The sequence below is a fragment of the Lytechinus pictus genome, chromosome 8, assembly GCF_037042905.1.
Source record: "Lytechinus pictus isolate F3 Inbred chromosome 8, Lp3.0, whole genome shotgun sequence".
In the NCBI taxonomy this organism is placed as follows: Eukaryota; Metazoa; Echinodermata; class Echinoidea; order Temnopleuroida; family Toxopneustidae; genus Lytechinus; species Lytechinus pictus.
The window spans coordinates 11,420,778-11,445,750 of record NC_087252.1 but is presented as its reverse complement, the minus strand read 5'-3'; the positions used below and the strand labels follow the sequence as shown (position 1 = coordinate 11,445,750).

The 24,973-nt window shown below is 35.8% G+C and overlaps 1 protein-coding gene across 1 annotated transcript; it reads right to left on the bottom strand.

The window, feature by feature from the left end:
- Positions 1 to 7,629: 7,629 nt before the first annotated feature.
- Positions 7,630 to 19,566, bottom strand: LOC129274431 (putative nuclease HARBI1). The gene is made up of 4 exons (XM_064103270.1): positions 19,500 to 19,566; positions 12,541 to 12,818; positions 11,440 to 11,588; positions 7,630 to 10,718 (listed from the first exon to the last, which is right to left on the bottom strand). The coding sequence occupies exons 1-4, from the start codon at positions 19,564 to 19,566 to the stop codon at positions 10,367 to 10,369; spliced, it is 846 nt and encodes a 281-aa protein (XP_063959340.1). The 3' UTR covers positions 7,630 to 10,366.
- Positions 19,567 to 24,973: the final 5,407 nt, after the last annotated feature.

Below are 24,973 nucleotides of genomic sequence, written 5' to 3'. Positions count from 1 at the left end.
AACTATCGATGGCCAGTTGAGGCATAAATCCCCAACAGTAGACATCCAATTTATAACTCATTCGACACTCAAATTGTTCATAATTGTTTGAGAATGATAACAGAAGTATTTTGCAGTATTTTCCTTCATAATGAAAAGTAAAGGAAACAAAATAGTAAACATCAGAAATATACAATATAAACATAATTTTTTTTATTTTTGCTCCCCGTAATTTTAGCACAGAGTTAGACCGTGGTCTAAGTTAAACCTGACTTGGGCTACTTTGTCATCGAAATATGACCAATATCATATTGGTCTTGATATACAGTGCGTATAAAAAAAAAGTTTACACTTTGAAAAAGCCCTGGGAATTAAAAAATAAAGAACATGTGTGTAATTTTTTCATATATAATCTTGGGTTTGGGTCTCATCTATCAAATAAAAATAAAAGTTTTGACAGAATGCTACACTTGAGTGAGCATTTTCCATTTTTGTAAAACTCGCAGAAATCTGTTTGCGCAGAAATGCTTGTTTTCACGCTGTGTCAAGGGAAAAGGGCGAAATCAAACTTACCCTGCGAAACATTTCTCATACATTTCCCTTGCACTTTTAGTCAATTGAAATAAAACGGATACATTCAAGCATTTTGTAACAATTTTTCCACCCAAATTGAAATTTCAACACCTAGTAAGCACAACCTTTACCCTTTTTTGTGCCAGCTGGATCTGAGGACATAACTGAATCTGAACAAAAGTTTATATCAGACATCTCCAGCATTTTTCACTAAGTTCTTATCATTTAAAGTGGGTTTACATTTCATTTTTCATTTAATACTTGTTTCTCCACACTTTTCTCAAGCTTGACAATGATTAACAAAATGAAAATCAAGCCTAAGCCATTTCATGTAAATCACAGCTCTGTGTAAAGCAAATATCGTCACAATGGCCTCGGTGTGTGGGGAGCGGGGTGGGACACAATGCACTCTTCGAAGTGTTTTGAGCGAGAAAACAAGTTTAAAAAGGTGAAAGATATCTTCAAATCAATTTTACTAGCTAAATTTTACGTGTTCTTCATGATTAAGGTCTACTTTTATTTGCATAACTATTTCAAAGTTCTGCGCAAATCATTTTTCACTAACTTTTCTAAAGTAAGTGGTGCTCACTCAAGCGGAAATATTTTTCGACAGTTATATCGTCATTTGCTTAAATGGATCTGTACCAATGTTAAAATGTGGAAAAATCTTCAGGATATTACAAATGTATAATTTTACAGGATTTTTTCTAATTGTAAACTTTTTTTGATACGCACTGTATAGTAAAGAGCCAGTATAACGTTATACATTGCGTCCCAGAATAAAAGAGGACAATGCAATTCAGTGAAAGTTTTTGCTGCCATGATCATAAATTTGCTTCCTGTAAAGTATTCTTCTCGTCTTTTATTTAAAGTCCATCTCAACATTCATAAATGAACGCATGACTGAGTAAGAAAGATGGACAATGGTGCTACCAAAATTTCATTTGCACGATGAATATCCATAATTTCTGTTTCCATATATGGACCTTTAAGATAAAATATGAATGACGCATGGTCGATAAAAAGTTGAAACATGAAAACATGCTTGGATTCTACCAAGCGACGGATTGTTGGAAAACAAACATTCTCATTTATTTTGTATCCTCTCCACTTGTTTTACATCATAAACCAGAATAAGAATAATAATAAAGCATAACTGATCAAGGGTAATGAAATAAATGGGGCACACCCCATGCGTTTGGTTTCGGGCAAGGGTAAAATTTGAAGAAAAAAAGTCATTTATAAAAACATGAACATTTTATTCGATTTCATTCTGGAATTATTTTCTTTCTCTGTCGTTCGGATTCCCCCCGAAAGGAATGGATCCATTTATTAATAATAAACAAGAAAATTGCAAAGGGGGGGGGGGGGGCGATGGGTATGGTGCTTGTATACGAACATCATCACTACGATAATCATCAACTTAAAAAAACTACCTCCATCGTCATCAGCATCATCTTCTATCCCTTTCTAATGTTTTATCCTCTTCTGTCATTCGAATATAGCATTTGTGGTGAGAGCCCGGCTCCTCACAGTCACCTATTTAAAGGTCAAGTCCACCCAAGAAAAATGATGATTAATAAATAGAGGAAAATCAAACTAGCAACACTTTAAAAAATTTCATCAAAATTGGATGTAAAATAAGAAAGTTAAGACATTTTAAAGTTTATATGCACATCTCAGTGACAAGCAAATGAGACAGTCGATGATGTCCATCACTCACTATTTCTTTGTTTTTATTGTTTGAATTATACAATAATTAATTTTTGCAGATTTGACAATAAGGACCAACTTGACTGAACCATATATTTCCACATGTTCAAGGAGAAATTAATTTTAGTTTCACTTGACAATGAAGAGAAAATCATAATAATTCATATTTTCATATAATAAAATACAAAAGAAATAGTGACTGGATGAAGTCACCAGTCTCCCCATTTGCACACCGACCAGGATGTGCATATAACTGTTATGTGAAATTAAGGACCAACGAACGTAGAGGGCAGCAACACACAAGCGTGTTGCTATTAGGAAGGTCCACTCGATACGCGCATACAAATGAAGTGCGCGAGCAATTTGGTAGTCATGCCAACGAAACCATGATCCGATACAATACACTCACGGAGTGACAGCAAAATATAGGTAAACTAATAGATTATGACAATAGTAGATTAAAACAATGAAAACAAAAAAATATATAAAAAATTAAATAATAATGTACCAAATTCTTAAAATAATATATCACTAAATTATTGTCACAATTTGTTTGTACATCTTCAGTAAAACAGGATTAAATTCTGTCATAAATAAACCAGTCTGCTAATTTCACCCGGATTTAGCCAAGTCATTTTGTGACCACCGAAAACCTCTCAGAGCACTTTTTTAGTAAATTGTAGAGTTGATTTATTTTCATTTCCTCTTTATCATTATTTTTGCTTGAAATGTTTTTACATTAAATATCATGCTTAAAAATATGAAATACTTATTCCTGTATTTTTCATAAAATATTACATGGTGGTGACAACAGTTTTATGACTTTGCATATCAATATGATAACAAGTATACGTGAGGTTGATACGTCTTCATCTAAATTTCGCTGCACCATAATGCGCCTACACAATCCAGCACCGCCTCTTATACAAGCGCCATGGCTGACATGACCGCGCCGGCGCCCCGGGCCGATCGGTGCTGAGGTAGGGTACGGTGGGCTGCATGCATATGCTAACACAAATTTTTGTAAAATTATGAAATGAAAAAAGTAGATGTGACATAGACCTTCGCCCCTTGATAGTTCGTCTCAAGTCAAGACCCGTCGGAATATACATAGCTCGATAATGAACCAGATAATTGCTGTCTAATATTATGTCTAACGTTAGACTGGGTCTGGGACTTGACTTTGCTGTTTAGTGGTCGTATTCGATCTTGCCTGATGGATTGCAAAATGTGGGTTGGATTTGTGGATATATCATAATTATTTTAGATTTTCAGACTACAATCTACACTCTAAGTGAAAATTAAAATTCTAACCTTGAATATTTATCGTTGCTCATATCAATGACAGACCAAGTCTATATCTTTCAAGTCCATATCTAGCTAAGTCGAGTCGCGTCGAGATTATCATGCCAGTGCAGTGCAGTCAGCATTATCATTCACGCAGCGCAGTACGCGCACCGAGGTACAGGTGACCGGAGAAGTTTCGGCGCGGCCAGACCAGAACATCACGGTCTTGCCTCTGGCGTTAGCTTGTGTAGAGTTGGTAGGGGCAGCGAAATTAAGCAGAAGAACGGTAACAGAAATGTCATCAGTCTATGTATTTTTATTGCCATGTAAACTACAAAAATCATGATTACCTTTTGTTTTAAAATTTTTTAAAAATACAAATATGCTAAAATAATATTATTTAACATATTTTCTTGGAGGTCTTATTTTCAATAATAAATAGTAAAATTGAACAAACGAAAAAAAATCAACTCTACAATCTTCCAAAAAAGTGCTCTGGGAGAAAATGGTCACAAAATCTGAGCGGAGTGGACCTTCCTAAAAGCAATACTGCAAAGTGTTGCTGCCCTCTACGTTCGTGTTGCTGCCCTCTACGTTCGTTGTTAAGGACGTTCCACAGTTATGTTTGGCGCATCATGATCTGCGCATCATGATCTGCGCATATTTTACACTCTGCGCGCTGGCGTCACAATGGATGAACTGACCAGTGCTTAATGTAGGTAATGTGATCTCATTTTTCTCCTTATCTGCACAGACTGCAGATCCGATGTGTTATTTTATGAAGCTAATAAAGTGGAATTATTCCATGGACCATTTTTTCATTCCTCTTCAATTTCAAAATAGTTTCTCTGTAGTGCTGCAAAGTATGATGAATATGACCCCGAGTTTGAATAAATGGAAAAGTTGTTCGGAATTTTTCCTATTAGAAACAAAGCTTTTGGCGCGTTCCGGGGTGTTTTAAGAAGCAAATTTGCTCTAATAAGAGTGCTGATAGTTTGAAAGCAAGCACATGAACCCATATTTTGTAATGTTTGCACCTCTTGGCCCGTATTCTGATAGCAGGTTTAACTTAACCCTAGTCTAAAGTTAACCCTGGTTTAACTAAACCTCCTCTAAACCTCACCTCTGGTCTAAGTGTAGTTTAAATTTTTTGGTATTCTGATAGCCAGGTTTAACTAAACCTGGGTTTTAAATTTTAACCCTGGGTTAAATGCCCCGCCCCCGGCCCCACCCCTTAGTTTTACCATGGAGACGTAGTCTGCTTTTACTGCACATGCTCAGTGTGCACTCTATCTACCTAAACATCACTGTAAAATGGCCACTCCCGCAAGAAGTAGAACGGCCAACTGGTCCTGTGAAGAGAAGAATCTCTTAATCCAGCTGATCCAGGACCAGTTGGACCACATCGAAAGTAGGAAAAATGACTATGATTCTCTGGCAGCAAAAAATCGTTCATGGGTGATCATCTTAGGGCAGTTTCACGCTAGATTTGGGAAGGTCAGAGACTTGAAATCACTTAAAGACCAATGGAAGCGGATGAAACTGACCGCGAAACGAGAGTGGAGTGACCACAAAAAGGAGGTCAGGAAAACAGGGGGAGGCCAGGTCCCAGGGCATGTGTCTCCTCTGACGGAAATTATTCATCGAATGCTTCCCCTGGAGTTCTTGCAAATCAAGAATGTATATGACGACGACGCAGACCTAACGAAAATAAACAACGAAGCTGTGTCGACACTGACATTCCTCGGAACGGGAGGCCGGTAAGTAAATTAAATTTCATAAGCGACGACCGATGTCGTTCTTAAATCTAACTTTATCGTAGGCCCCTAACGCAAATTGAAAGAGCAAAAAATAAAATAAAATACTTGAATAAAACCACAAAATAATATAATACCTAGATCTAACTTATATCTCCAAAAAAAAAAAAAACATTCAATCGTATAACTATAAGATCCAACGAAGTCTTTACTTACCATCCGATCGAAGTCTGACTGGAGGGAGGGTAACTTACTATTCGAACTTCGAGCAGACTAATTTAAAAGTTAGGGTTTGAACTCCAAATTATTTATAATTAACGTAGGACCTAACGTGTTAAAAGTTAAGTTAGGCCTTTGCCCCGGGGACCTCGACACGTCTTTAAAAGACAGTCGTGTTCGGGCTGCCGCAGTAAAGTTAGGCCTATACTAACGTTGATTAGACTAAAGTTAGAGCGAGGTCAGATTTGGAGGAAGAAACCATAGCATTTCTACTTCTTCTAGATCTACCGTAGATAGAAAACAAGGAAACTGAATGGACAAAGTCAGACAGTAATCAGTCTAACGTTAGGGCCTACCGTATTGTCTTGATTTTAAGCCTAGATATCAGACGTCGTCGTCACCAGCTGATATCGATGAGTCATTAAATTTTTGAATGATCCGCGATCGATCATTTCGCGAAATTGCGCGCATTATACATAGGTCATAGGTCACGAGCGCTCGAAATAACTCGTCAGCTACTAGTATACCGTATACGGTGCGCGTGACATACAACGTCAACGTAAGTGATTATACGTATACGTATATGCAGCAGCTATAGCGTGCAGCGCAGTGCAACAGCGCTTGTACGAATTCCAGATCCAATGGGAAATCATTGACGATAGACCTCCACCAGATTTGAAGTTTTTTTTTAAGACTATATTTCAGAAAGTGAGATTATAAGTTAGTAAGAAGCAAATACTCACAGCAACGGTGAATAGTCCGGTCACGGCATTCAAAGTAGGAGTAATAGACAATACTAGAGTCGAGCTCGATCAAGCAGTACTAGGCCAGGCTAGCGCTAACGCATGAAAAAGATTCAAAATGATATATATACGGTATATGCAGCGCATGAAATAAAAAAAAATGTTTATCTGCGCGCGCTGCGGCTGCATGCGCGCGATCTATATAATGCGTACGTACGTACGTACATTACCGTTAGGCATGGCCTTAGATGCGGGGGGGGGGGGGGGGTACGGGTTACTACATAACACACAAAACAGTCGAATGAAGCTAGTGGGGCGGTTCCTAGTAAGTCCCATAAAGGCGATAATTAGATAGTGTTGCTCCCCCCCCCCACATAGGTTTGAGCCCTTCAATCTTCATGCCCCAAAAGAATAATAAATAAATGTGCAGAAATCTTACCTCAAGGGTGGTGGACACAAATGAGTTCTGCATTTGTGTGTGTATTATATATATCAGTGTCGTCAACAATTTTTTCAGCATTTATACAACATAGGTGTTGAAAAAATATTTGTTGATATTATGTTCGGAAAATGATTCAATTTGACCAGAAAAAAAAAAAAGAGAAATGGTAGAAAGAAAGGGAAATGAAATTGTCAAAATTTCGCTTGTTCGCTTTGCTCGTTTACAACTTTAAAAAAATATATTTGCCTGTTATGCAATATTTGGGCCTCTTAAAATTTTGGCTTCGGTACGCCACTGCCTGTTCAGACAATATGACTGGGACATTTTTGCCCCCCCCCCCCTTCCGGCCACAAACCCTTTACGCCTCTGATCAAGTTATTGCCCCTCATCTTATATTCTTCCTCTGTTGAACATTATTTGGCCTTACTTGTATTTGGTTATAACAAATTCTCTTTCATATTTTTATCAAGTTCTTTTCTCTCTCTTCTCATTTTCTTTTCATTTTTTTCTCACATTTTCCCTCTCTCCCTCTTTATTTTCTTAAAATTTTTTTCTACCTTCTTTCTCCCTTCCATCTCAGTGCCACCCCTTCCACCCGTACTACGGGGGGGGGGGGGTGGTAATGGCCCACAAAAGCATGCAATTCATATAATACCCCCCCCCCCAGCCGATTCACCTTTGTGATGCTTTGAATAAAATATTAAAAACCAAGATGGTGATAAATAACCAGCAGCCTCCAAATTACTTTTTTAGTTTGGGTGGGGACTTAACCCCCTTATACATAAAAATGTACAAAAACATACAATCCACAACTTTCAAAACCGTTCCGGCTGATTGCATTGCAATACAATGATAAACTTAGATACATGAATCGTGCACAGTATTTAATGAATATTTTACTAACCTTGTGCTTTGTTAAACTTTCATAACCCTTTCATCTTTATGTATTTCACTTTCCAAAAATCACATTATAAGAGCAGGTGCATTACTCAATTCTCACCGTTTGATTCCTGAACAAAAACATGTCTCACAAGATTCTTTATACTCACACCTCTTCTTTTTTTTCTATCTCTCTTTCAGTATTGAGGAAGAATTAGAACTGGACAACTTCATATTTCTTGAAGACGATAATACTGATGCTACAGATAGTACCGAGATCACTACTGAGCAAAGTTCAAAGACCATAAACACCACTTCAAATCAACCATCCTCAAGTAATCCATCAAAAGACCATCCTTCCTTTCCTACACCATGGTAAATAATAGCTAAATTCACTAGTCTTTTTTATTTATAAGTTTATATTTTGAAGCTTAAAAATATATATCATAAATATACATGAGGATATATATAATATAAATATATATGTAATTTCTTATCTTTTTTAATATCAGTTAGGTAATTGGATAATTATCAGACAATACAACTATTGCAATGCTATTGCAACCTGTCCAAAGCAAGAGCGGTTTTCACTTAATGCCAGAATTGACCTGAGAAAAGAAATGTCTAAAGTTCAATGGTGAAGTTTTAGTGTACTGCAGGAAGTTTTTTTAAATTGGCATCAAAATTCTGTTCACACTTTAAAACATTTCATTAACCATCTATTGCAAAGGAATATTAAGAATAATCTTTTAGTACAATCACAAACTATTTTTAGTTTATAGATAACATGTCTGCATAACAAATAAATTGCAGAAACCCCATTTACTTTTTTCAGGTCAAGATCAAAGAGACAAAGGACACCATCTCCATGCCCACGGCCATCTAAGTCTTCTTCAACATTACAAGAGCTCTTGAAGGAACATGCAGTAATACAGCTAAACGAGAAACTGGCACAAATGAAGATTGAGCATGAACTGAGAGTAGAAGTTATAGACCTGGAGAAGCAAGTTCAGTTGAAAAAGCTTGAATTATTGAACAGGGACGGATACCATGTTTAGCCATGGCATTGTTTTTTCCATTCCAGATATGAATTACTAAAAAAGTCAAAATACTTTATTGAATGGAAATTTAGTTGCTATTTTATGCCAAGAAATGTAACCTTTTGGAAAAGTGGCATATAAACATTTATTGTAAGCCCATGATCAACTTAATGCTTTCATTCCTTTCATATTACTTCAGCAGTATCCACTTTTAGAAATTAATCATTAACACTCACATTGCAAGGAGAAATATGGAAATGAAGCACTTGCTTTATAAGTCTTTTTTCAAAAGAAAGGATGATTGACTTGGTTATGTACACAACTGCATTTTGCAAATAAGGTCAAGGCGATGCTTCCAATTGATACAAATTTAACTGATTGCATGTATGTAGGATTCCCACATGACTTCACAACTCACAGGCAGTAAAGCAACAATGATTAATCAAGGTTTGATAAACGGGACTTTTGTTGTCCTCTATCATGGTAGCTTGTGGGTAACTGCTATACATTTTGGGATTTATACATATTTGAAAAGTTAACTTTTCAATTCATATTGAAAAGTTAACTTTTCAATTCATGTTGAAAAGTTACAGATTTATACAAAAATATACATTCTATTATGTCTGATACATTTGGAAAAAATGTGGTATTGGATAACCCTTCAAGATTCAATGGTACATTGGCAATGTAAGAAATATTATGCTGAATTTCTTGAATTGGATTTTTGAGATTAAAAATGACAAAATATCCACGACTTGAATGCATGGTAGTTTTTTAATGCCTATTTAATTGTCACTACCCCCCCCCCCTGGTATAAATCTGACAGCTGTCATTAACAAATAATCTAAATGAACATGAAACAAATGGAATGCCTCTGGCGGTCTCACCTGCATCACACAATTCAATATAGCAGCAGTGCTGACTTTGAAAACTATTATAACTCGCACAAGATGTTTACCGATACTTGGTTACTCTTATGTGCACGTTTTATGAACTAGACCAACACACTTACAGAGATATGATGGTAATTCAACAAATACCCCCCAACATGGCCAAAGTTCATTGACCTTACATGACCTTTGACCTTGATCATGTGACCTGAAACTCACACAGTGATATTTGATTACTCTTATGGGCAAGTTTCATGACCTAGGTCCATATACTGTCTAAGTTATGCTGTCATTTCAAAAACTTAATTTTCGGTTAAGATTTGGTGTTGACCCCGCCGCCGCGCCGTCGGAAACCGGCACCTATAGTCTCACTCTGCTATGCAGGTGATATAAATAATTGCGATATCACATCAATTTCTTATGTATTTCATTACATATTTCAATGAACTTTGTCAGGGACTCTTTTGAGAGCATAAACATAAAATACATCCATTTATACCATCAAAACTAAAAATGAATAAAAAGAATATATGAATTTTGGTTGAAAACACAATTTGCATTTAATTTGTGCACAAAATCACATTTTGGAGCTATTTTTGGTCTGACATGCAATTACAAAATGTTGCGTAATTTCGGAACAGCATACCCGGGTGTTGAAACTTTGGTCTCAAAAACTGTGCAAGACTTGACAGTAATAAGTTAGCAAGCAGAGCAGTAAAAAAATCATGCACCAAAAATATGGTCCCCCCCCCCTGCCTGGATGAGGTTAACTTTAAAATGTTTTGAATTTTGCATCCTGTTCTTTATATCTATTTCTATGAACTTAAATGAGATGGATATGAACTTAAGTAAAGTGCTGCCTAATGAGATTCTGTCGTCTCAGTCGACCTTCCAGATTGTTGACACCCGGGGGAGGTACATGGTCACCAGGAACTTCGTCTGGGTCAATATCTCCTTCCATTTCAGGATCCCCATTCTTGATTGAAATGTTCCACAAGACAGAAACAGCTACGATCACAATCAAAGTGGTCTCCAGCTTCAGTCTCATCCCATTCAAGCAAGGGAATCGTCTTTTCATTCGTCCAAAAGTACGCTCTATTACATTCCTGGCCCTTTTATGAGCTGCATTGTAACGTCCTTCGGCTGCATCTCTTGGATTAAGAAGTGGTGTCATTAAATATGGATGACATGGGTACCTATTGTATGAAAATCAATTTTATGAAAGAAAAGTGACAAATGACAAATTAATCACACAAAAAATAAGCAACTGTCATTTAATATCACCCCCCCCCCCCTCATTGGAAAAGGATAAGTCAATTCATGATTCTGTAATACAATATTATCCTCCTTTAGGAATACTGAGCCCAAGCGAGGAGCAATTCAGTCTGGATTTTATGATTCATAAAGAGATTAGGACCATGCACAATCTTATTGATTAATACCCTGTGACGCGTATCATCTTTGGTGACAACTTCTATACCACACTAACCTGAAATTCAAGTTTGAAACAATTCACATATGTTTGTTACAAACCACCAAGATTAGAAATTTTGCATTCCAACATTATACATTTCATCATGCAAGCCAAATATCATGCCATGCAGTATAACATACCAGCCCGAACTGCCCCTAAAATTCCCCCAAAATACATGGTTGGGGCAACCATTAATTCTACAGTCACTCAAAGATTATGGAAGAATAATGATATTTGCATTTACTGCATAATTGCTTGTTGCCCTTAAAATGAAATTGCCCTAAAATTCAGCAATCACCCACTGTGAAAAAAATAAAGCATCTAAACATTAAAAAAATATATTTCCTTCCCTGCAGTAATTCCTAAGAGGGCTATTTCAGGATTAAAATAATATGGTTGGAGCATGAAAAGAAAAATCAGACAAACAAAACACAGAAACATACCCACTATCACCTAAAAGCCACTTTGCCTCGTGGCTTTCCTGTTCAAGGCGTTGTTTCAAAGCTGATTCTCGGAAAATACGTGAATCGTGTGTCCCACCGGGCCAACGAGCCACAACATTTGTCAAAGAGCCATCCAGGGTGCAGACTGCCTGTATTCAGACAAATGTAAAGAAAATGAAATAGGATGAATATTTCATGAAAGTATCCTTAAAATCAACAAAAGCTTTAAGAATAAATGGAATGTGGAATGCCAATTAACTTTCTCAATAATTGTATAGTATTGACTGGCCTTGAGGGGAACATCAAATATATTGCCAGCAAAAGAATCATATTGGCCCGAAACTTTAGAAAGTAGCATATTTGATACGACATAATGACCACTTTAATGATTGTTTCTTTGGCTTACACCGGGTACCAACATTATTGATCTAGTCGTTACATGAACTTAGTTCCTACATGTAATCTTCGAGAAAAATCAATACCCTATCGCCATCCCCTGCTGTCACTCGCTTTATAATCTCACACTATTTTATCAGTTTTCGCCTCCTAAAAACTTAAGATTTGTTACGCCATTGACCCCCCTAAAAATTAAAAAAGAATTAAAAAACAAGGCAAAAGCGATTTTGTGTCTCGCCCACTTATGAAAATAACCAGAAATATTGTAATTTGTGAGGGCATCCAACAGAAATGTATCAAAACTTCATTGTGAAAAGACTGGGATGGGATAATACTTATCATAAGAGCCTTGCACGTAAACTTTGATGTTGACCTGAAAATGACCTTTGACCTTATCATGTGACCTCCAACTGCAGCATAACATGCAGATCCCCCAAGTCCATCTACCATCTAAGTTTGGTTTAAAAGCGACTTATGGTTGCGGAGTTAGGTGTCATAAGGTTTGTGACGGACGGACATTTGGAACCGTAAGTCTCGCCCACCTGAGGTGAAGGCGAGACTAAAATACAATTACAGTAATTACTCCCTTATAGAAAACAATATTTGTGTTGGTTATCCCCTGATCATGAACACTGATAGACAACCACGCAGTCAATAGTATACAATTAGTACTATCAAATATTATGGTGATAATCTTCAATGTACCTGTACATTGATTGATGACCTCCCCTTCCGATTTATGAACATCTGACCATTCTCTCCACCAGGATTTGTCACTAGAATGTGAGTGCAGTCGATGGCCCCAATGACACCAGGAAAATTGGAGTATGTGTAAAATTCTTGCTGAACCTGCTCAAGTTGTTCCGGGAAGCAAACATATCTGGGACGCCAGCTTGCAATCTCAGCAGAAACCTTGGCAATGAGTCGTGACAATGATGGTTGTGAGAGGCCAATCTCATCACCATGAAGAAGTTGGAATGATCCTTTTGATATTTGTAAAAAAAATTCAATAAAATAAATTTCTGTATTAATATTTATAATTCATCTGCCAAGTTAAAATTACATAATGCTAGCCTCAATCCATTGCATGAAGTCGTAAGGCTGAGTGCAATGGGGTGAACACAGCCTCAACTAGAGTGGAAAGGTCACATATGGATGAATGTAGACCAAAAGCTTCGGTCTCTGTTATGTTGGTTGTTCAGCTGAACTCCGTTGGCTTCACTCACCAAATACAGAGACCGAAGTTCTAGCGCGATCTGTACAGGGGACTCAATGGCCATATGTTTATGTACTTAAGATCGGATAAAACGGGGAAGTGAATTTGCGCGACAGCCGAGGTAAGTCACTGTTTTTGTTCCTTTTAACTTGATTTTTCTCAGTTTTTTGGCAATTAATGCCAAGAGGGAATATTAATTTGCATTTTGGTCGCGTTAATTTTCAAAATTTTTATTCATTAAAGACAAAAATTGAAGAGCCCCGACGGGGGGATTTTGCATTGCAAGTCCCCTAATGGTGGCTGCACGCTAGCGAGCCGTCTGTGTACGAGGAGAAATTAAAAAAAAAAAAAAAGTTAAAAAACTCCTCGAAACAGACGGCTGCCAGCTGTCTAGGATGAATGAAGACATGCATCATTTGATTTATACAACAAATTTTTGAGACTTTGTTATTTGACAATATAAAAGAAAAAATAAAGGCAGATCGATAGAATAAACACATATTTTCCCTTTGTCCGATAATTCATTTTTCTATGAAAACAAGATTTTCCCCTTGTATTTTTGTTGTAACGCACTTTGATTCATGAATCCTAGTGCAAAGTCAGCCTTGCTGATGTGCTTACTTCGATGCACGCAAACACACATACATGCTTAGTGCACACTGATGAAGAGAGCTCAATCATGCAATAGAAAAATAAAAAATGCACTGTTGCTGTGCAATGGAAAATAAAATTTGCATGCAGCACAAAATGGTCAGTCAAATATATTTTTGTATACAAGCGTGACCAAAAACGCGTTTAATGGGGTGTTTTTTTCAGTTTTGGACGCGGTCCGTGCATAGACTCGTTAAGAGTATAATAAACACAGATTTTCAAGAAAAAGGGTGTTTTAATGAAGGACTTAGGGTATTTTTCCCCAAAGCTTTTTTTCAAAGACTAACCAAATGTGTTATACCCAGTTGTTGTGTGTCCGGACGATCAATTTTAGAAAGTCATTTGGAAAAATTTACAAGCGAAGTGTTTGAGCAATTTTTAGTACAAAATGCTAGGAAATATTATAAAGAAAATAGAAGATGACTACAAATATTGAATTCATATTCTTAGTGTAATCCAAAGACAAAAAAGAAGGCTTCAAAAATATAAAGTGTCCGTACACCCGACCCCCCATCCTAAGTTAATTGCATCATTTTTCCCCAAGCTTTTTCCCCCCGAGGTCACATTTTTTGGCAACAACTTGTTTAGCCAGGGGCCAAAATACAAAGCCCGCAGCCCGCGAAAAATTTGTTTAGGGGGTTATTTTTCCCACAGAATAAAACTTGTTTAGGGGGTGTTTGGAAATTACTTGGTGACTGTCCCCTCCCCCCGCCCACTTCTGGTGTCCACAACACACGACTTCTATGGATTGAATTTTCTGTGCGCAGCGGCATTTAATTAACCCACGAGGCATGAGCGTGTGTGCATGCCCCCAGTCCTGCCAGTCCTTCATTCAAAACTTTGTCTTGATATTCAATAATTTTAAGCTCCGGGCCATATTATCAGCCTATCAAACAAGATGATCTTCTTAGTTATACATATTTACATACAATATTCATTTCTTAAATTGGGGATTTGTAAGGTGTCATTTTTCACACGGCTACGTAGGTCTACAACTTACAAGCGCCCCCCAGCCTATGTCAAGTGAGCCAACAATAAGCCAGCCAACAGCAAGCCAGCCAACAGTTCCAGCCAACAATATCGCGATATAAGATAGATCAGATACAGGATTTTGCGGACGAAGAGAAGCGTGCATTCTTGTACAAATCAAACAAACGGGGTCAGGGCTACACGGGCCTAATCACTAGTGGCAGGCCATAGATATTCATTCGAGCCAAAAATCAACGGGCTCGTGCTTTAGTTTTAGTAGCCCACACCCCTATATACTCTATGTGTTTTCATATATTGAAGAGTAAATTTCAACTAAAAGTCCTCTTTATAAAATACAATTGGAAGATTGCTCCTGAAATATATTTTGGGTGTGTGTAGGGGGGTTTCTCTTCTTTCAATTTGTAAAGAAAAACAACGGGCTAGTGCTTTAGTTTTGGTAGCCCACACCCCTATATACTCTATGTGTTTTCGTATATTGAGGAGTAAATTTCAACTAAAAGTCCTCTTTATAAAATACAATTGGAAGATTGCTCCTGAAATATATTTTGGGTGTGTGTAGGGGGGTTTCCCTTCTTTCAATTTGTAAAGAAAAACAACAGGCTAGTGCTTTAGTCTTAGTAGCCCACACCCCTATATACTCTATGTGTTTTCGTATATTGAGGAATAAATTTCAACTAAAAGTCCTCTTTATAAAATACAATTGGAAGATTGCTCCTGAAATATATTTTGGGTGTGTGTAGGGGGATTTCCCTTCTTTCAATTTGTAAAGAAAAACAACGGGCTAGTGCTTTAGTTTTAGTAGCCCACACCCCTATATACTCTATGTGTTTTCGTATATTGAGGAATAAATTTCAACTAAAAGTCCTCTTCATAAAATACAATTGGAATATTGCTCCTGAAATATATTTTGGGTGTGTGTAGGGGGGTTTCCCTTCTTTCAATTTGTAAAGAAAAACAACGGGCTAGTGCTTTAGTTTTAGTAGCCCACACCCCTATATACTCTATGTGTTTTCGTATATTGAGGAGTAAATTTCAACTAAAAGTCCTCTTCATAAAATACAATTGGAAGATTGCTCCTGAAATATATTTTGGGTGTGTGTAGGGGGGTTTCCCTTCTTTCAATTTGTAAAGAAAAACAACGGGCTAGTGCTTTAGTTTTAGTAGCCCACACCCCTATATACTCTATGTGTTTTTATATATTGAGGAGTAAATTTCAACTAAAAGTCCTCTTTATAAAATACATTTGGAAGATTGCTCCTGAAATATATTTTGGGTGTGTGTAGGGGGGTTTCCCTTCTTTCAATTTGTAAAGAAAAACAACGGGCTAGTGCTTTAGTTTTGGTAGCCCACACCCCTATATACTCTATGTGTTTTCGTATATTGAGGAGTAAATTTCAACTAAAAGTCCTCTTTATAAAATACAATTGGAAGATTGCTCCTGAAATATATTTTGGGTGTGTGTAGGGGGGTTTCCCTTCTTTCAATTTGTAAAGAAAAACAACGGGCTAGTGCTTTAGTTTTAGTAGCCCACACCCCTATATACTCTATGTGTTTTCGTATATTGAGGAGTACATTTCAACTAAAAGTCCTCTTTATAAAATACAATTGGAAGATTGCTCCTGAAATATATTTTGGGTGTGTGTAGGGGGTTTCCCTTCTTTCAATTTGTAAAGAAAAACAACGGGCTAGTGCTTTAGTTTTAGTAGCCCACACCCCTATATACTCTATGTGTTTTCATATATTGAGGAGTAAATTTTAACTAAAAGTCCTCTTTACAAAATACAATTGGAAGATTGCTCCTGAAATATATTTTGGGTGTGTGTAGGGGGGTTTCCCTTCTTTCAATTTGTAAAGAAAAACAACGGGCTAGTGCTTTAGTTTTAGTAGCCCACACCCCTATATACTCTATGTGTTTTCGTATATTGAGGAGTAAATTTCAACTAAAAGTCCTCTTTATAAAATACAATTGGAAGATTGCTCCTGAAATATATTTTGGGTGTGTGTAGGGGGGTTTCCCTTCTTTCAATTTGTAAAGAAAAACAACGGGCTAGTGCTTTAGTTTTAGTAGCCCACACCCCTATATACTCTATGTGTTTTCGTATATTGAGGAGTAAATTTCAACTAAAAGTCCTCTTTATAAAATACAATTGGAAGATTGCTCCTGAAATATATTTTGGGTGTGTGTAGGGGGGTTTCCCTTCTTTCAATTTGTAAAGAAAAACAACGGGCTAGTGCCTTAGTTTTAGTAGCCCACACCCCTATATACTCTATGTGTTTTCGTATATTGAGGAGTAATCTAGAATTAATTTTCTTTCTGATAAAGATTGTTTGGAAGATTGCTCCTAAATCAAATTTCGGGTGTGTGAAGGGGAGTTTCCCTTCTTTCAATTTGTAAACAAAAACAAATGGTTAGTGCTTTACTTTTATTAGCCCATTACAGACGTTTAGCGAAAATGTCAAGGGGGGCTTATTAAGCTCCCCCTCCTCCTCAGGCTAGATAGGGTTAAGGGGGCTACAGCCTTCTCCTCCATTAACCCCACTTTGTTTTGTTTTGAAGCAAGATAATACGCGAAAAAGAGCATTGTGAAACAGAAATATAATTCGCACTGTATAGGCTTTTTAAGTGGTGTATAATGCAAATTAACTTTCAATACCCAAGAAATTTTCTCGCTTGGTCACTTGTTTCTATAGCTGTTATTCTGACTCTCTTTTGTTATCAACACTGGCGTACAGATGGAGAGGGGGAGGGCTTTTGTGGGCTGGAGCCCTCATAAATTCCAACCATTTTTTTTTTCAATTCCCTCGAAGTTATATATAAAAAAATATGAATATATTATATATATGTATATAATAGTATGTCCGTGTGAGGGTGTGTCAGTGTGATGGTGGGTGTTTGTGTGTGTGTGTGTACGCGCACTTGCCACTTGTTAATATAAACGTATTGAAGGAATTAGGGAACTCGTTCCACATACCCGAAATTTCTTTATGGATCAATCTTCCCAGGAGGGTGGGATCACTATTTTTTTTTTACTTTAGGACTAGCCCCTTGTTTGTAACCCTAGATTGCAAATATGTGAAACCCCCTACAAACAACTGAAAGCTCTACCAGGAGCAATCTTTCTATTTGCTTTCAACAGGCAATCTTTTTCCATTATATCATTCTCAATATTTTTAAAACATCGAGTATATTATAGGAGTGCGGGCAACTAAAAAAATCAGCCCTAGCCCTTCTTAGTATAAAAAAATTGAAATGAGGTTTAATAAACTTGCTACAAACAACCGAATGGTCTTCTAGGAGCTATATTTCCGTTTGCTATCAGGAGGTTTTTTAATTGTATTTAATACCCAATTACTGTCAACACTAAAATAAGGACAAAAAAGGATATTAATAATATATAGGAGTGTGGGCTACTGAAATGTAGGCACTAACCCCCCCCCCTTTATAAACGAATTGACAGAAGGGAAACTCCCCTCCACAAACACCCGAAATTTCTTTCAGGGGCAATCTTCACTTTTGCTTTTCAGTCAAGAATACTTTCATTTTTATTCACCCCTCAATAGTAAAAAAGAAATACTTTTTAAAAGGGCGCAAATAATAAGAGAGGGCCAGTGAACCTTATCAAAGGACAAGCCCCTTCATTCTATCAATACAGTGCGTATCAATAAAAACTGGACAGTTTTGAAAAGTCTATCAAAAATTCTTTTCAAATTATGATGTTTATATTTTGATGTTTATAGATGCTCTGAAACCTTATATTTTAAATGCAATTTTAAGAAATGAATTTTGTTCATGCTTGAACGAACACGAGATTTGTCAAGGGTTCAAAAATAGGTTTGTGCAGAAATGAGAGGAAACAAAATTTATGGTCATTAGACTTCCTGCTAAGCAGTAAACTTCCTCTTAACATTTTCATTATCTTTGCCACTGTTTTTAAAATTATGTTTCAAAATTCACTCACAAACTTATTTAGTTACTTTAAAAAAAAGTTATTTTTAGGATTGCATATTTAATAATTAATAAAAGTCAACCCAAGAAATGCCTAATTGCATTTTTTCTTGGCCTCAATTAGAGGATTTTATTTACAACAAAACAACATAACACATTATGAAAATGAGCATACATGACATTACAGGAAATTTCAGAAATTAAAACAAAAATTTACATAATAATGTAATTGTGCAATAATCTTACATAATCTTTAACATAAATTAAAAAAAAAACATTAAATGGAAACATGAAATTCACAGTGTTTCAAATATATTCCATAATTTCTTTGGGTAGATGAACATATATTTTCCTGTACCGAGGTTTCATTTCTATTCTTCTTTCTATTTCTCTTAAAAATATGAATTTCAGATCCAGTTTAATTTGACCAGTAAAATTATTACTGGTCCAGCCAAAAATGTACTGGTCCAGTTTAATTTGACCAGTAAAATTATTACTGGTCCAGCAAAAATTGTACTGGCCCAGTTTAATTTGACCAGTAAAATTATTACTGGTCCAGCAAAAATTGTACTGGTCCAGTTTAATTTGACCAGTAAAATTATTACTGGTCCAGCAAAAATTGTACTGGTCCAGTATAATTTGACCAGTAAAATTACTGGTCCACCACAATTTGTACTGGTCCAGTTCAATTGGACCAATAAAAGTATTACTGGTCCAGTTAGTTTGACCAGTATATTTGTTACTGGTCCAGTTAAAATTATACTGGTCCAGTTAAATTTGACCATCAAAAAATTACTGGTCCAGCTTATAGCAGACCAGTATATTTTGTTCCAATTTCCAGAGTTACCAATTAAATTTTACTGGTGTAACTGGTCCAGCCGTACTGGTTTTTCCTTCTGGGATTGCCTCTCTTTTCGTTTCCACTCATGTTTCTTAAAACGATGACTTTGTGAATGCACCAAAGTGCGATAGTCAGAAGTAAAACTAATTTTTCGTCTACTTCATGTTTAAACAAAATTTTAATGATTGATTTCTAAATCTTTATGAAATATTTGCTGGATTATTTTTTTCAAAAATTCAAAGAATGGTTTGTTCAAATCACAAGAAATGAAAGCGTGATGAATATCTTCCTCTACTTCACAACGAGAACAGATGTTATCATTCACTAAACCCCTAATTGTTAATTGTTAGTTGTTAATAGGGTGAATTTGCTGTACTTTATTCAAATCATTACAATTGTGTGTTAGATAGGATATTAAATTATCAATTCTAACAGAAAAGGATTTATCTGCTTGTTGCATAAAATAAAATGGTTTGAATTGATTACAAGCTCTCAAATTCCTAATTACAAATTGGGTCATTCTTGGTTGACAAAAAATGTTAGTATGAAAGAATATTCATTGCTAAAAAAATAATTTATTGAAATGAAAAAGTAAAGTAAATATATAGCTTTGTACGTGACATTTGCGACCAAAATCTGAAAACTATGGCAAAAATAATCTGCTGATTGGCAAGAAGTCTTATAACCATACACTTCATTTCCTACCACTTAGCGCAATCCTATATTTGAACCCCCGACAAAACCATCTCGTGTGCACTCAAGCATGAACAAATAAAAAGAAAAAACATTTTGAATTTGATCTATAAGATTTCAGAGCATCTATAAACATCAAAATATAGACATCATAATTCAAAAGGGTGTTTTGATAGACGTTTCATAACTGTCCCGTTTTTATTGATACGCGCTGTAAAATTGAATAAAAAGGGTTACCCCCTTCAAAAATACGATAGCTCTCTTCATTTATCAGGAACTCCTCAATATTCTTAAAACTGGAGTATATAGGAATGTGGGCTACTAAAACTAAAGTACTAGCCCTTTCTTTTTGTTTACAAATTGAGAGATATTAACCCCCCCCCCCTCTACAAACCCAAAATATATTTCAGGAGCAATCTTCCAATTGTATTTAATAAAGAGGACTTTTAGTTCAAATTTACTCCTCAATATACGAAAAAACCTAGAGTATATAGGGGTGTGGGCTACTAAAACTAAGGCACTAGCCCGTTGTTTTTCTTTAAAAATTGAAATAAGGGAAACCCCCCTACACACACCCAAAATATATTTCAGGAGCAATCTTCCAATTGTATTTTTTAAAGAGGACTTTTAGTTCAAATTTACTCCTCAATATACGAAAAAACCTAGAGTATATATGAGTGTGGGCTACTAAAACGAAGGCACTAGCCCGTTGTTTTTTTTTACAAATTGAAAGAAGGCAAACCCCCCTCCACACACCCAAAATATATTTCAGGAGCAATCTTTCAATTGTATTTTATAAAGAGGACTTTTTGTTGAAAATTACTCCTCAATATACGAAAAAACATAGAGTATATAGGGGTAAGGGCTACTAAAACTAAAGCACTAGCCCCTTGTTTTTCTTTACAAATTGAAAGAAGGGAAACCCCCCTCTACACACCCAAAATATATTTCAGGAGCAATCTTCCAATTGTATTTAATAAAGAGGACTTTTAGTTCAAATTTACTCCTCAATATATATAAAAACGTGGAATATATAGGAATGTATATGAGCGTGGGCTACTAAAACGAAGGCACTAGCCCCTTGTTTTTCTTTACAAATTGATAAAAGGGAAACCCCCCTAAACACACCCAAAAAACATTTCAGGAGCAATCTTCCAATTGTATTTTATAAAGAGGACTTATAGTTGAAATTTACTCCTCAATATCCGAAAAACCTAGAGTATATAGGGGTGTGGGCTACTAAAACTAAAGCACTAGCCCGTTGTTTTTCTTTACAAATTGAAAGAAGGGAAACCCCCCTACACACACCCAAAATAAATTTCAGGAGCAATCTTCCAATTGTATTTTATAAAGAGGACTTATAGTTGAAATTTACTCCTCAATATACGAAAAAACATAGAGTATATAGGGGTGTAAGCTACTAAAATTAAAGCACTAGCCCGTTGTTTTTCTTTACAAATTGAAAGATGGGAAACCCCCCTCCACACACCCAAAATATATTTCAGGAGCAATCTTTCAATTGTATTTAATAAAGAGGACTTTTAGTTCAAATTTATTCCTCAATATATATAAAAACGTGGAATATATAGGAATGTATATGAGTGTGGGCTACTAAAACGAAGGCACTAGCCCCTTGTTTTTCTTTACAAATTGAAAGAAGGGAAACCCCCCTACACACACCAAAAATATATTTCAGGAGCAATCTTCCAATTGTATTTTATAAAGAGGACTTTTAGTTCAAATTTACTCCTCAATATATATAAAAACGTGGAATATATAGGAATGTATATGAGCTTGGGCTACTAAAACGAAGGCACTAGCCCCTTGTTTTTCTTTACAAATTGAAAGAAGGGAAACCCCCCTCTACACACCCAAAATATATTTCAGGAGCAATCTTCCAATTGTATTTAATAAAGAGGACTTTTAGTTCAAATTTATTCCTCAATATATATAAAAACGTGGAATATATAGGAATGTATATGAGTGTGGGCTACTAAAACGAAGGCACTAGCCCCTTGTTTTTCTTTACAAATTGAAAGAAGGGAAACCCCCCTACACACACCAAAAATATATTTCAGGAGCAATCTTCCAATTGTATTTTATAAAGAGGACTTTTTGTTGAAATTTACTCCTTAATATACGAAAAAACCTAGAGTATATAGGGGTGTGGGCTACTAAAATTAAAGCACTAGCCCGTTGTGTTTCTTTACAAATTGAAAGAAGGGAAACCCCCCTACACACACCCAAAACAAATTTCAGGAGCAATCTTCCAAAGGTATTTTCTAAAGAGGACTTTTAGTTCAAATTTACTCCTCAATATATATAAAAACGTGGAATATATAGGAATGTATACGAGCGTGGGCTACTAAAACGAAGGCACTAGCCCCTTGTTTTTCTTTACAAATTGATAGAAGGGAAACCCCCCTACACACACCCAAAAAACATTTCAGGAGCAATCTTCCAATTGTATTTTATAAAGAGGACTTATAGTTGAAATTTACTCCTCAATATACGAAAAAAACATAGAGTATATAGGGGTGTGGGCTACTAAAATTAAAGCACTAGCCCGTTTGTTTTCTTTACAAATTGAAAGAAGGGAAACCCCCCTCCACACACCCAAAATATATTTCAGGAGCAATCTTCCAATTGTATTTTATAAAGAAGACTTTTAGTTGAAATTTACTCCTCAATATATATAAAACGTGGAATATATAGGAATGTATATGAGTGTGGGCTACTAAAACGAAGGCACTAGCCCGTTGTTTTTTTTTTACAAATTGAAAGAAGGCAAACCCCCCTCCACACACCCAAAATATATTTCAGGAGCAATCTTTCAATTGTATTTTATAAAGAGGACTTTTTGTTGAAAATTACTCCTCAATATATATAAAAACGTGGAATATATAGGAATGTATATGAGTGTGGGATACAAAAACGAAAGCACTAGCCCGTTGTTTTTCTTTACAAATTGAAAGAAGGGAAACCCCCCTCCACACTCCCAAAATATATTTCAGGAGCAATCTTCCAATTGTATTTAATAAAGAGGACTTTTAGTTCAAATTTACTCCTCAATATATATAAAAACGTGGAATATATAGGAATGTATATGAGCTTGGGCTACTAAAACGAAGGCACTAGCCCCTTGTTTTTCTTTAAAAATTGAAAGAAGGGAAACCCCCCTCTACACACCCAAAATATATTTCAGGAGCAATCTTCCAATTGTATTTAATAAAGAGGACTTTTAGTTCAAATTTATTCCTCAATATATATAAAAACGTGGAATATATAGGAATGTATATGAGTGTGGGCTACTAAAACGAAGGCACTAGCCCCTTGTTTTTCTTTACAAATTGAAAGAAGGGAAACCCCCCTACACACACCAAAAATATATTTCAGGAGCAATCTTCCAATTGTATTTTATAAAGAGGACTTTTTGTTGAAATTTACTCCTTAATATACGAAAAAACCTAGAGTATATAGGGGTGTGGGCTACTAAAATTAAAGCACTAGCCCGTTGTGTTTCTTTACAAATTGAAAGAAGGGAAACCCCCCTACACACACCCAAAACAAATTTCAGGAGCAATCTTCCAAAGGTATTTTCTAAAGAGGACTTTTAGTTCAAATTTACTCCTCAATATATATAAAAACGTGGAATATATAGGAATGTATACGAGCGTGGGCTACTAAAACGAAGGCACTAGCCCCTTGTTTTTCTTTACAAATTGATAGAAGGGAAACCCCCCTACACACACCCAAAAAACATTTCAGGAGCAATCTTCCAATTGTATTTTATAAAGAGGACTTATAGTTGAAATTTACTCCTCAATATACGAAAAAACATAGAGTATATAGGGGTGTGGGCTACTAAAATTAAAGCACTAGCCCGTTTGTTTTCTTTACAAATTGAAAGAAGGGAAACCCCCCTCCACACACCCAAAATATATTTCAGGAGCAATCTTCCAATTGTATTTTATAAAGAAGACTTTTAGTTGAAATTTACTCCTCAATATATATAAAACGTGGAATATATAGGAATGTATATGAGTGTGGGCTACTAAAACGAAGGCACTAGCCCGTTGTTTTTTTTTTACAAATTGAAAGAAGGCAAACCCCCCTCCACACACCCAAAATATATTTCAGGAGCAATCTTTCAATTGTATTTTATAAAGAGGACTTTTTGTTGAAAATTACTCCTCAATATATATAAAAACGTGGAATATATAGGAATGTATATGAGTGTGGGATACAAAAACGAAAGCACTAGCCCGTTGTTTTTCTTTACAAATTGAAAGAAGGGAAACCCCCCTCCACACTCCCAAAATATATTTCAGGAGCAATCTTCCAATTGTATTTAATAAAGAGGACTTTTAGTTCAAATTTACTCCTCAATATATATAAAAACGTGGAATATATAGGAATGTATATGAGCTTGGGCTACTAAAACGAAGGCACTAGCCCCTTGTTTTTCTTTAAAAATTGAAAGAAGGGAAACCCCCCTCTACACACCCAAAATATATTTCAGGAGCAATCTTCCAATTGTATTTAATAAAGAGGACTTTTAGTTCAAATTTATTCCTCAATATATATAAAAACGTGGAATATATAGGAATGTATATGAGTGTGGGCTACTAAAACGAAGGCACTAGCCCCTTGTTTTTCTTTACAAATTGAAAGAAGGGAAACCCCCCTACACACACCAAAAATATATTTCAGGAGCAATCTTCCAATTGTATTTTATAAAGAGGACTTTTTGTTGAAATTTACTCCTTAATATACGAAAAAACCTAGAGTATATAGGGGT

Coding starts and splice junctions, on each gene's coding strand:
- LOC129274431 (XM_064103270.1), bottom strand. CDS start 19,566: ATGAGTGGAAACGAAAAGAGAGGCAATCCCAGAAGGAAAAACCAGTAC. Junction 12,819..19,499: donor CGGCTGGACCAGTTACACCA/GTAAAATTTAAT, acceptor AAATATCAAAAG/GATCATTCCAACTTCTTCAT. Junction 10,719..11,439: donor TGGCTTTTAGGTGATAGTGG/GTATGTTTCTGT, acceptor TTCATACAATAG/GTACCCATGTCATCCATATT.